The following is a 13,359-nucleotide window of genomic DNA, read 5'->3' on the forward strand; positions in this document are numbered from 1 at the left end:
GCAAGATAAAAGCAGTCACCGAGACCATTCGGGCCAAAGCCCTTCCCTCCCACACTCACTTAAACTCCAGACACTTGGTGATCTCCTTCTGTAGGTGCATCACCTCATACAGCAGGTTCTGCAGCTGTAGGTGATAGGCGTCTACTTTCTGTTTAGCCTGAAAAAGAGGACAAGGTCAGAGAGGAACAGGGTAGGTCAGGGGGAGGTCCAGCACCAGCCAACCGACAGGAGGGGATGGTGAGACGACAAGAGGGGGCGAGTGAGGAACTGGAAGAGGAGGGTTAAGGAAACTTCCCATTCCTACCTCATGGGTTTGGTCTCTTCCTTTCTTTAACCTGATGTGAGCTAACCGATTCAGCTTCTTCAGGGTCATAAAATGCACACAGCTCTGGATCCTCCGCTCTTCAATCTCAATCGCCTGTGGGAGAAGGTGATACTGAGGACCACCGACAGCAGGCACTGGCTCTCTCCATTCCGTCCCCCCGCTGCTGACTCATCTCTGCCAGGGCCAGAGACGCACTGGAGGGAGCTCAGGACGGTGAAAGAGACGCCGCAAGGGGAAATGGAAGCAGGGAGGGATGACGGTGTCAGGAAGACAAAATGCAATTTCCACTTGGACTGCAGAAACAGGAATAGAAATGCAGCTAATGCACATTTAATATCCCTCCTGATGGCTTCCGCAGAGATCCTCACAACACCAACACCTTGCCATAAAACCTGACTTAGGCAAACAGATTGCAGGACAATTTCAATGTGCGTAACAGAATCACAGCTGAAAAGCTTGGCTACAATGAAACACATGGGATATAATAAACTTAACATTGGCCAACTAAGCACACATGAGATTCCTGGAGCAAAAAAATGGATTTTTTACAAAATGTAAAATCTACCCCAGGTATAGGCAACTGCTTAGGTTGCCCTGTATCTAAGGGCAAGTGTTACACTGCTGGGAGAAAATCAACCAATTGCTGGCTGGCATTCTGGGCCTGGTTAATGCCAAATTTATGTTAACTATATCAGTATGCCAGTGTAACAGCTTATTTTCTCTCTCTCTCTCTTTGCTTTTTTTGGATAATATGTGGAGAAGGTGGGGAATGCCAGGCTGGGACATGCCATCCTGGCCACCAGGTGGAGGAACTCCAGATTGCTGGGGGCAGGGGGAATGGTGACAAACTGAAGTGGGAGCAACACAGGGTATGTTGGACAGGACAGGAATGACTTTTGGGGTGTTCCACACACTGGACCACTGCACCTGCAAGTAGGTGAAGAAACTGAAATAGAGTGGTTTAGAGGGGGAACATCAGAGGGCATGTCTAGGTCAGGCCAAGGCACCCAACCACATGGGATATGGCTGGGTTAAGTAGCATAAACTGCCACTCACCGGCTCATGTGAAAGCTGGGACTGAAAGGTATGACTGGTTGGGCTAGGCTCTAGTACCCATCTGCGAGCTTCAGGGCCGGGGGAGTGGGAGGGCCACATCAGGCTGAGCCACAGCACCCAACAGAACATGAGACAATAGAATCTGGGAGCAGATTCTGTAAGGGAGTTGTGGACTCAGTTCTGTGGGACTGCAGCACCAGCTGGTTTGTGCAGAGAGCTGGGGTTGGTGACAGTCTGAGTTAGGCTGGACTATAGAACTTACCTCATAGGAACCTATTTTATATTTGTGGGAGCTAGGGCTGGGCCAGGCTGCAGCACCTGCTGGCACAGGCAAAGGCCAGGACTAAGGGCAGATCATGCCAAGCAGGGCTACTGCACCCACCAGCAAGCATGAGATAGATCCAGGGTTGGGAGCACACCTGGTAGACGAACTTGGGGAACTTCCCCACTAGGCTGCAACCTCCGCTGGGGAGCACAAGAACTGGGGTTGGGACTAGGCCAGTCCAGGCAAGTCTACAGCACTTGTCAGCAATTGTGTGGGTCAGGTCTGGAAACAGGCCAGGCTGGGTCAAACTGCAGTACCTACTGTCACGCACAATAACCAAGACAGGGTGTGGGCTGCTCCCAGCTGGGCTAGGCTGCAACACTTGCCAGTGAGAGCTGAGACTGCAGGCAGGCCATGCTAGGCTAGGTCAAAGCACAAGACTCAGAAATGGAAACAGGCCTGGTAGGGGAACCCTGGGGACTCACTTGCAGTTTCCACTGGTGAATATAAGAGCTGGGACTGTGGGTGAACCAGTTGGGCAAGGCTGAATACCCATTGGCATGTGTGTGGGCTGGTCAGACTGGGCTAGACTCCAGCAACTGCTGGCACTTATGACAGCCAGAATGGGCTAGGCTAGGCCACAACATCCAATGGGTCAAGTGAGAGTCAGGTTTGAGAGTGGGTCAGGCTGGACTAGGCTGTATCACTCACTGGTTAGAATCAGAATGGGTGTAAGCCATTTGGACTAGGCTGTAGCACCTTACAGTTAGTGCCACGACTAGGGGCTGGCTGTGTCAGACAAGGCTACAACACTGGCACATATAAGATCCAGGGATGAAGTGAACTTGGTAGGGAAACCTGGGGAATTCCCTTGGTAGACTAAGCTCTTGCCAGTAAGCAGAACAGCTGAGGCTGGGAGCAGGTCAGGCCAGGATGGGCTGAAATACCTACTGCATATACATAAGCCAGATCTGGAGACGAACCAGGCTGGGTGATCTAGAGCACACTCTGACACTAGCAAGAAAACAAGCTAGTACATGCTAGGCAGGGTACACGCCAGGTTAAACTGGACTGCAGCACTGCCCAATTCACAGGTACCAGCTGGCCAGAGCTGGGACTAGGTGCAGGCTGGGCTAAGACAGATCGTAGCACTTACTGTTGAATGCTGAGACTGGGGAGAGCAATTTCAGACTGGGCCACAGCACCTGCTGGCATGCTCAAGACCTGAGGCTGGGAAGGGACCTGGAAGGGGAACTTGGGGGACTTCTTGCTGGGTCACAGTTTCCACTGGTCAGTGTGAGAGCTGGTACTAGAAGTGGGCTGGGCTGGGCTGGGCTGGACTAAGTTATTGCATCCACTGGCATTCACAAGAGCCAGAATGGGTGTGAGTCAGCCCAGCTAGGTTGCAGCACCATGACTGAGTATGAGTCATGTCAGTCCAGGGCTGGGAGTACTGGGCACTCTCCTGCTGGGCTATGCCTCCCAATGAGAATCAGGGCTGGGGCAATCCAGGCTGGACAAGGCAGTGACAGGCTGGTATGTGCGAGACCATGTCTGTGGTGGGTTGGCTGGGTTGGGCCACAACACCCATCAGCTCATTTGAAATATAGGGTTGGGATGAAACTGACCAGGCATTTGCATGCACCAATATGTGCATCGGTTGGTGTAGGTGACAGAATAAATCTGACCCTGCACCAAATGGCACACACAAGAGTCAAGTCTGAGGTCACCCCAGACAAGTTTTCTTGGGGGACTCCCCAACTAGTCCACTGGACTCAGACCCCTGCTACCCAAGAAAACCACAAAATGTGTGATTCAGTCTTAGGTCTCTTCAGCTGCTGAAGTTTGCGCAGTGGACAGCATGTTCAGATGCATATGGTGGACATGACGGCCAGCTCATTTAGGCCAGCAAGGAATGCCGATTGCCTCATCATAGCATGGAAAGCAGAACAGGTTGGACAATTCTGCTGGCCATGCTTTGCAGCATGTTCCTGGGTCTGTGGATGCACTAACATGGACTTTGTCAACCAATAAACCTTGGGAAGCTTTTCTGAACCCTGAAGTAACAAAACCAGTAACTTCTCAGAACTATTAAAACTACTTGAGTAATACTCTTTCCCTTTATCAGCGGTCTCTAAGGTATCAAATAAGCATCCCTTATCCCTTGACGCTGACATAGTGTGACAGCAAGCAGCGGCCACTTCCTTCCCCTCCCATGCAAGAGAGGAAAAAAAGAAACCGAACCATGTGTCCTACCCACCTTCCTCCACACCTGACCCTCCCCACCCTAATCAGAGGCCCACATGGATGCACACCCTCTCAACTATGTACACAATATTTTTTAAAAATTAAGAATTATAAACAAAAGAAAAAATGTATCCATCTGATCTTCTGCATTAAATCCTGAGTTGATCACTTAATATTGATCATTTGGGAAGCCCTTTCTGATTTATCTGTACATATCCAACATTACCAAATCAAGAGAAACTAAACATGCCGTTAGTTTTCAGGACCTTGCAAAATGGGACGAAACAAATGTAACTACATAAGTGATTAAGTTATCTTAATCATTTCCTCGCTATAATCAGTAAAGGGGTGGTGAGGAAAGCAACAGCCAGGTCTTAGCAGCTCAAGGTTCCATTATTTCACTGTGTCCAGGACAGAAGACCAAGATCAGGAAGGGCCTTGGGAGGTGCAGCGCCCTTGAACTGCCAGGTCCATGGCTGCCTGGTCTCACTGCTTACCGCCTCCTTGCCACCCCGGCTCTTCAGGTCCTGGATCTCGGCCATGAGCCTTTGCAGCTCCTGACACGTGTACTTGTACAGCTCATAGTCTCTGCCAGGGTCCCGCAGGTCCACCTCCGCCTCCTCACTGTAATATTTCCCTTCCTGTGGAGGCAAGGAGACAGGTTGCAGGTGTCTCTGTGTGTGTGTACACGTACAAGGGGAAAAGAGGAGGGGTGGGTACCAGGGTCACTGGCTGAGATGGCTCCTTGCACAAGAACAGGAACAGTAGGGCCCAGCAGCAATGGCCTAGTGGCTAAAGTCCTTGCCTTGAACAAGCCAGGATCTGGTTCTAATCCCAGCCGACCTGCTCCCCATCCAGCTCCCTGCTTGTGGCCTGGGAAAGCAGTCGAGGATGGCCCGAGGCCTTGGGACTCTGCACCCGTGTGGGAAACCTGGAAGAGGTTCCTGGATCCTGGCATAGCACCGGCTGTAGTGGTCACTTGGGGAGTGAACCATCGGACGAAGATCTTTCTCTCTGTCTCTCCTCCTCTCTGTATATCTGACTTTCCAATAAAAATAAAATAAATCTTTTTTTTTTTAAAGATTTATTCAGTTTATTACAGTCAGATATACAGAGAGGAGGAGAGACAGAGAGGAAGATCTTCCGTCCAATGATTCACTCCCCAAGTGAGCCGCAACGGGCAGGTGCGCCCCATCTGAAGCCGGGAACCTGGAACCTCTTCCAGGTCTCCCACGCGGGTACAGGGTCCCAAATCTTTGGGCCGTCTTCGACTGCTTTCCCAGGCCACAAGCAGGGGGCTGGATGGGAAGTGGAGCTGCTGGGACTAGTACCGGCACCCATATGGGATCCCAGGGCGTTCAGGGCAAGGACTTTAGCCGCTAGGCCACGCTGCCGGGCCATAAAATAAATTAAAAAAAAAAAAAAAAAAAAAAAAAGAACAGGAACAGGGAAGCCCCGCAGCAGGTCTTTGAAGGGTCTGTTCCTTGAAGCAACTGTTTTCCTTTTTCTTTTTTTTTGGGGGGGGGGGGCTGTCCTCGACTGCTTTCCCAGGCCACAGGCAGGGAGCTGGATGGGAAGCGGGGCTGCCAGGATCGGAACCGGCACCCAACTGGGATCCCAGTGTGTGCAAGGCGAGGACCTTAACCACTACGCTATTGCTCCAGGCCCTTTCCTTCTTTTCAAAATAGAAATCTTTCTCTCTTTCTGATGACAAAGAAATGCATGCTTTTTTTAAAAGATTTATTTTTTTTTATTGGAAAGTCAGATATACGGAGAAGGAGAGACAGAAAGATCCTTTATCCGCTGGTTCACTCCCCAAGTAGCAACAATGGCCAGAGCTAAGCTGATCCAAAGCCAGGAGCTTCTTCCAGGTCTCCCACACAAGTACAGAATTCCAAGGCTCTGGGCTGTCCTTTACTGCCTTCCCAAGCAACAAACAGGGAGCTGGAAGGGAAACAGAGCAGCCGGGATATGAACTGGTGCCCATATGGGATCCCAGTGCAAGCAAGGCAAGAACTTTAGCCTCTAGGATACTATTCCGGGCCCAGGAATGTATGTTTCAAAGTCAGTGAAGCAGAAATGAAGGGTTGTTTAGCTCCTAGGTTAAGATGCTGATATCCCACACTGGAGTGTGGGTTTAAAGCCTAACCTGGGATATTCGTTTCAACTTCCTGCTACTGTGGATCCAGAGACAGTACTGACGGCCGGAGTAACTGGGTTCCTACCACCTGCCTGAGAGACCTGGAGTATTCAGGGCTCACAGCTTCAGCAGCTATTGTGGCCATTTATGGAGCGAACCAGCAGACTGAAAATCACGTTCTGTCACTCTTTTAAAGTCGATTCAAAAAATAAAAATGAATAAACATAAAAAGAATACAACTACAGATAGACAGAGCTCTACAGTGATGAACCAGAACTCACTTAACCGAATTCCAGTGGATGGACATTTAATTGCTGTATTCAAGCTTTAACAGAGATTAAAATATAATTGGTCTCGTGGCCCTTGCACCAAACAGAACACATTAGATTACAGAAGGGTCATAATCAATTCCCCACCACCCCCACCCCAAATAAGCTCTTCATTAATCTTAGCTTCCTAAATCGGAGGAAGGTCTCATTTCTTTATTAAAATTCAAGCTGGGAGGAGAGGGGGAGTTTGGTATTGTTGCCGAGCAAGTCAAGTCACCACTTGTTAACAGCAGTGTCTCTTCTCGGGGCTTCCATTCAAGTCCCAGGTGTTTCACTATGGATGTGGCTCCTTGCAGCTGGGAAAGCAGCAGAGGATGGCCCAATACCTGGGCCCCTACCACCAACACTGAGAAGCTGGTAGGACCCCTACCATCTCCAATGCAAATGGAATTCCAGGCCCCTGACTTTGGCCTGGCCCAACCTTGACCTTTGCAGCCATTTGGGGAGTGAACTAGCACATGTGATATGTTTCTCTAGCATTCTGCCTTTCAAATAGGTACAATGAAATCATTTTTTTTTAACACCAAAGTCAGTAAATTCAAGTTGGTATGTTTTCTTATGTTAGTTTTTTTTTTTTTTTAAGATTTATTTATTCTTATTGCAAAGTCAGATACACAAAGAGGAAGAGAGACAGAGAGGAAAATCTTCCATCTGATGGTTCACTCCCCAAGCGGCCTCAATGGCCAGAGCTGAGCCAATCCGAAGCCAGAAGCCAGGAGCTTCTTCTGGGTCTCCCACGTGGGTGCAGGGTCCCAAGGCTTCGGGCCGTCCTCCACTGCTTTCCCAGGCCACAAGCAGGGAGCTGGATGGGGAGCAGGTCGGCTGGGATTAGAACTGGTGCCCATATGGGATCCTGGCACATTCAAGGTGAGGACTTTAGCCACTACGCTATCACGCTGAGCCCTTATGCTAATTTTTCAAAACAACCAACCCAAACCAGCAAACTGCTAAGTTATAGGTTAGCTTAACAGGACATAGAAACAATCAAGAGGAAGAGTAGAACCTGCCCTGGCAGTCATAGGAAAGGCTCCCTGCAGCACACGGCTCCCTGTGGCACACAGCTCCCCCAGGCATGCAATACCCAGGAAGCGCCAGACCGTGCTATAGAGGGCCTGCTTTCCTCTGACCCACAGCACTGACTCTGCAGTCCCTCACAGTATCGAACAGAAGCTGCCTGGTTCTCAGGTTGCTGGTTCAGGTTCTGTGAGGCCACGGCAACTTCTCTCACTGAGCGAGTGGAGGTCACCAGGATGTTGTTGTTCGTGGACGTGCCCCTGAGGCGGAGTGTTCACTACAGGCTGTAGCTTCTTAGCACCACAGAAAGCCTGGCTGGTCTCACCTGCTCGGTGTCGGATCGGTTCCGCTTTCCTTCGGTGGGGGCACCCTCACTCCGGATGACTTTGGGCTTCCGCTTTTTACTTGATTCTGATGACATGGTTGTTCCTCAAGGTCAGGAGGAGACTGCAGAAAGCTGCTGAGAGGAGAACATTTTTGAGTTATTTCTTCTTTTCCTGGAGGTGGAATACTGGGCTCAAACCCACTGCTGTGGCCCCTGACAGACAGGCCTAACTCAGGCAGGCTCTAAGGACTCACCTTGATTCTCTGAAGTCACCCCTGAGCCTGTACAAAGCGCATCCATCTGCTCCGCCTCCCCACCCACCCCACCCGACCTTAGAATCACCTCCAACCTCTCCCTTCCCTATCGCCATGCACAATCTGCTCACAATTGCCACAGAAGCACCCTGTAATCAGCTGTTCACCCAGCGCAATGCATCTCAACACCCTAACCACGGCCCTCTGCTTTCCTCCCCAAGACAAAGGTGACTGCTCTGCCCAGCAATGCTGTCTAAATTTTTCTTTTAAAAAACCAATTACCAGGGGCCAGCGCAGTGGTGCTGCACGATAATGCTCTGCTTGCAAGCGCCAGCATCCCTTGAGGCACCAGTCCAAGTCCTGGCTGCTCTGCTTTTGATCCAGCTCCCTGCTGATGGTGAGGGAAACAGGAGGAGGATGGCCCAAAGCCTTGGGACTGCACCCACGTGGGAAGACTTGGAAAAAAGTCATGTCACCTGACTTCAGCTCAGCTCAGCTCTGGCCATTGAGTCTATTTAGGGAGTGAACCAGCAGATGGAATTCCTTCTCTTTCTCTCTCCTCTCTCTCTAAAAATGTATTTTTTAATCTGTTTTTCAAATAATAAATAAATGTTTTAAGATGTATTTTTTACTGGAAAGGCAGATCAGATATCGAGAGACAAAAGATCTTCCATCCAATGGTTCACACCTCAACGGCCACAACAGCTGGAGCAGAGTCAATCAAAAGCTGGGACAGGGCCCGGCGGCGTGGCCTAGCAGCTAAAGTCCTCGCCTTGAAAGCCCCGGGATCCCATATGGGCGCCAGTTCTAATCCCGGCAGCGCCACTTCCCATCCAGCTCCCTGCTTGTGGCCTGGGAAAGCAGTCGAGGACGGCCCAAAGCTTTGGGACCCTGCACCCGCGTGGGAGACCCGGAAGAGGTTCCTGGTTCCCGGCATCAGATCGGCGCGCACCGGCCCGTTGCGGCTCACTTGGGGAGTGAAACACCGGACGGAAGATCTTCCTCTCTGTCTCTCCTCCTCTCTGTATATCCGGCTTTCCAATAATAATAAAATCTTTAAAAAAAAAAAAAAAAAAGCTGGGACAGAAGAGGGAGCTTCTTCTGGTCTCCCACGCGGGTGCAGGGTACCAAGGCTTTGGACCATCCTCTACTGGTTTTCCTGGCTATGAGCAGGAAGCTGGATGGGAAGCGGAGCAGCAGCTGGGACACGAAGCAGCACCCATATGGAATTCTGGCGCTTGCAGTGTGAGGATTCAGCCACTGAGCCAACACGCTGGGCTCAATATATCAATCTTACAAAAAAACCCAAAATACTCTAAGTAATGCCTCTCCTATTTCAAAACCTTTTCTGGCTCTTTGTAATGCATCACCGTCCACATTGATTGGCTCTGTACAGACACTCCTGGTTTGACACCAGCCCACCTTCCCAGCGGCATTTCTTGCCCTCCCTTTTTTGTGACAACTTCTTCCTACCAACCTTGACTCCTGCCTGCCACTGTGCACAACAACCTGGCCCCCAAACAAGCCACATGACCTAGCACTGATCTCTCCCTTCTCATCTCCTAAGAAAGGCTCACCTAGTGCTTCCCAAGGTCCTTCCAGGGATATCTGGGATGTTCTCAGAGGATTTCTCTCTCTGACCTTCTCTTCCCAGCTGGGTGGTGGACTAGGCCCTCTTTCCATGCACCTGGCAAAGTAATTCAGACGTTAGCAACCCAACTCCTTCATCTGGCACAAGGCTATCCCACTCCTGACCGACATCAGTGTGGTGAGGCCTTGGTCTCAGCACTTTACAGGGGAGCTGTCATTTGATTTTCCCGACTTCTCAAATGAGAACTAATACCTCTGTTATACAGACAAGAAAAGGGAAGCTCCAAAAGAGAAATGACTCGGCTAGAGCTGCAGGGCTAGTGGGCTAAAACTTGGGTCCATCGGGGTGGTTGACAACTCGGCTCTCATGCCTTCTAGTCGTACCTCTGCTGAAAATGCCATAAATGTTTGATTTTTTTTTAAAGATTTATTTATTTATTACAAAGTCAGATACAGAGAGAGGAGGAGAGACAGAGAGGAAGATCTTCCATCTGATGATTCACTCCCCAAGTGAGCCGCAACGGGCAGGTGCGCTCCAATCCGAAGCTAGGAACCAGGAACCTCTTCCAGGTCTCCCACACGGATGCAGGGTCCCAAATCTTTGGGCCGTCCTCGACTGCTTTCCCAGGCCACAAGCAGGGAGCTGGATGGGAAGTAGAGCTGCCGGGATTAGAACCGGCGCCCATATGGGATCCCGGGGCGTTCAAGGCGAGGACTTTAGCCACTAGGCCACGCCGCCGGGCCCTAAATGTTTGATCTTAAAATGTATTAAGACCTCAAGTTACGTTTCCTGGGGCTCAGAAGTCTCCACCTGTTTTGGTCATCATCAGTGTCCAGGGGTGACTGGCATTGTCACTGAGGGAGCTAATGGTGTTGTCATGGTGACATCAGAGTTGGAATATTATGACTCAGTCTTAGAATAAGCCATTTCTCTTTTGCCCAGAATCGATGAGAGAACAACGGTCCCTACATCAGGGGCTGGCATCAGCGGGACCACGTGAGGTGTTCCACTGGGAAGGTGGAAGATGTCATCTGGTGATGGCCCTACCAAGTTAGGTTCCTGCTGCTCACATGGGAGACCCAGGTGGAGATTCCAGTTTCTGGCTAGATCCAGCTGTTTTTGGCCATTTGGAGAATGAACCAGTATATGCAAAAGTTTCTCTGCCTGTCTTTGTACCTTTGAAATTAACGTTTTTTGGGGAGCTGAAGTAAAGGAAAAACAAAACTTGGGAAAAATAAAAAGCATCTGAGCTCAGGGATCTAAACGGTGCGTGAGGGACCTTAAATAATGCAGAACACCTAGGGGCTGCCAACTGTGGCGCAGTAAACAAAACCGCCAGCCTGCAATGCCAGCAACTCAGAGCAGAGTGGAGCTGTGGTTTGAATCCCTGCTGATGTCCCTGGAAAGTGGACAGCCCCAAGGGTTCAGGACTACTACAACCCAGGTGGGAGACCAGGATGGAGCTCTGGACTCCTGGTTTTGACCAATACCTGCCCTGGCTCTTGTGACCATTAGGGAGTAAACCAGAAGACAGAAAACTTCTCTTCTGCTCTTTCTCTCCCCTTCTAATAAAGTTTAAAATAAATAATAACACTGAACACCTTATACAGAGTTCATCCCTTATCAATTCTTCTACGAAACTTCTGTCTGCTTCAAAGAGAGCATCTGTCCCCTTGTATGTCCTTAACATCTATGGACTTTCAATATTCCTTTAAATGATTGCCTCAAACCCTTACACAATGAAATCTGGACAGAGCTCGCCAACCAGGCCCTGTTCTCGTTACGTTGATTATCGCAATTCTCCTCACTGCAACATGCGTAAGAAAAGGGAAGTGGTTTTCCATTCATTGCCAAGAGAATTAAAACATCTTTCTCAAAGTAAATTTAAGTTAAAAAGAATCAGGGTGGTACAGTGGTTACAATGCAGCTTGAAGAGGCCGAACCATGGCATAGCAGGCTACGCCTCTGCCTATGGCACCGGCAGCCCATATGCACACCAGTTTGAGTGCCAGTTGCTCCACTTTCCATCCAGCTCCCTGCTAATGGAAAAGCTGAGAAAGATGTCCCAAGTTCTCAGGATCCTGCAGCTGTGTGGGGAACACCCAGAGAAATCTTTCGGCTCCTGGCTTTGGACTGGCCCAACTCTGGCAACAGTGAGCCAGCGGATGGAAGATCTCCCTCTCTTTCTCTTCCCCTCTCTCTCTCTGCAACTTTCAAATAAAAATAAGTAAATCTTAAATACACACATACACGTATACATATGCACAGCCTGCGACACCTGCATTCGGAGTCCCCTCCTACGACCAAAGTCCTGCTGATGGGAACGTGGAAAGCAGCAGGTGTAACTATAGTTTGGTACTTGCCACCCGAGCGGGCCCAGCCCCAGCTGCTGTGGGCATTTGGGAAGTTAAGTGACAGGTGGAGGAATGTTGATCTGACCCCCTCAACCGCGCGACTCGCCTTTCAAATAAACAAACACAGAAAACTTCGATAGTAAACAATTTTTAAAAAGGACTCCACACACCCTCCAAAGCAAACAAAAAAAAAAGTTCAGTGGGGTGCCTGACAGAAGAAGCACTTAGCACCAGCACCCGCACCATCATCAATGGGCTCCGAACGCCCGTCATGTTCGAACCGCTACCACACAGAACCGGAGGGCGACACAGCGGGGAACATCATCCACACGCGGAAAAAGAGCTCCATGGAGCCTGGCCGAGAGCACGGAAAGGCGAGGGGAGCCGCGAGGGACCCCAACCCCATGGCAGCGTCCAGCCATCCCACACCGCAGCCCATCAAGGCTCGGCCCGGCCCCGCCCCGCCACCCAGGTCACCAACCCAGTCCACTCCTCACCGAACACCTCCGCCAACCTTTCCCGCACGACGAGCCACTTCCGGCGCCCTGATGACGCCACGACCGACGCACCACAGAGAAGCTCAGTGAAGGGAGGAGCGGCCTGCCGGAAGCCAGGCGCGGAGGCCGGAAGTAAAACCCCAGAGCGCGGGACGGGTGGGAAGGTTGTTGTGGAAATGGCTGATGGGGGACGGGCGGTTACCCCGCTTTCATACAGGGATGCCGAAGCAGCAAGGAACAGGGCTCGTTTATCTCCCTCACCTTCCCAAGCGCCTACAACAGTGCCTCACAAACTAGGGGTACTTACTGTGCCACCTGCTGGGTAGCGCCTCAGCGTGGACCCTGGTAAATTTGATTCCGTTAGTTGGCTTTTTAACCACCAAGTATAGTCCCCATAACTTGCCACAACAGTGGAAACAGATCAGGGCGAACCTGTTTGTGCCTGACTGGTTTGTCCATTTTAAACCCAATTGGACAGGGTCACAGCTCTGATGCAGTATGGTGTGGACTGTGCACCCAGAGCCCAGGAATTCTGTCGTTTAAATCCTCATCTAAAACTAGAAACACCTGGGCCCGGAGCGATAGCCTAGCAGGTAAAGTCTTTGCCTTGCATGTACCAGGATCCCATATGGGTGCTGGTTCTAACCCTGGCAGCCCCATTTCCCATCCAGCTCCCTACTTGAGGCCTGGGAAAGAAGTAGAGGATGTCCCAAAGCCTTGGGACCCTGCACCTATGTGGGAGACTGGGGAAAAAGTTCCTGTCTCCTGGCTTAGGATTGGCTCAGCTCTGGCCATTGCGGCCGCTTGGGGAGTGAGCCATCAGAACATCTTCCTCTCTGTCTCTCCTCCTGTCTGTATATCTGCCTTTCCAATAAAAATCATCTTTAAAAAAAAAAAAAAAAAAACCTAGAAGTTGTCAAAGTCTTGGTTGTCTGGTGGACCACACCTTCCCACCCCCTTCC

The 13,359-nt window shown here is 50.5% G+C and overlaps 1 protein-coding gene across 5 annotated transcripts in view; it reads right to left on the reverse strand.

Moving 5' to 3' along the window:
• Nucleotides 1-12,484, reverse strand: part of THOC5 (THO complex subunit 5) — a 41,899-nt gene extending 29,415 nt beyond the window's left edge. The window contains exons 1-5 of one of the 5 annotated variants that reach the window (XM_058656617.1): nt 12,398-12,484; nt 7,702-7,833; nt 4,391-4,534; nt 305-418; nt 60-157 (exon numbers count right to left, since the gene is read on the reverse strand). In XM_058656617.1, the coding sequence (XP_058512600.1) occupies nt 60-157; nt 305-418; nt 4,391-4,534; nt 7,702-7,797 (452 nt within the window). In that variant the 5' untranslated portion in view covers nt 7,798-7,833; nt 12,398-12,484. Of the gene's footprint in view, nt 1-59; nt 158-304; nt 419-4,390; nt 4,535-7,701; nt 7,839-11,912; nt 11,934-12,397 lie in introns of those variants that run through there. The other 4 variants (XM_058656616.1, XM_004591964.3, XM_058656618.1 and 1 more) reach the window with 4 other exon arrangements.
• Between the last annotated feature and the right edge of the window lie 875 nt (nt 12,485-13,359).

The sequence above is a fragment of the Ochotona princeps genome, chromosome 29, assembly GCF_030435755.1.
Source record: "Ochotona princeps isolate mOchPri1 chromosome 29, mOchPri1.hap1, whole genome shotgun sequence".
Taxonomy (NCBI): domain Eukaryota; kingdom Metazoa; phylum Chordata; class Mammalia; order Lagomorpha; family Ochotonidae; genus Ochotona; species Ochotona princeps.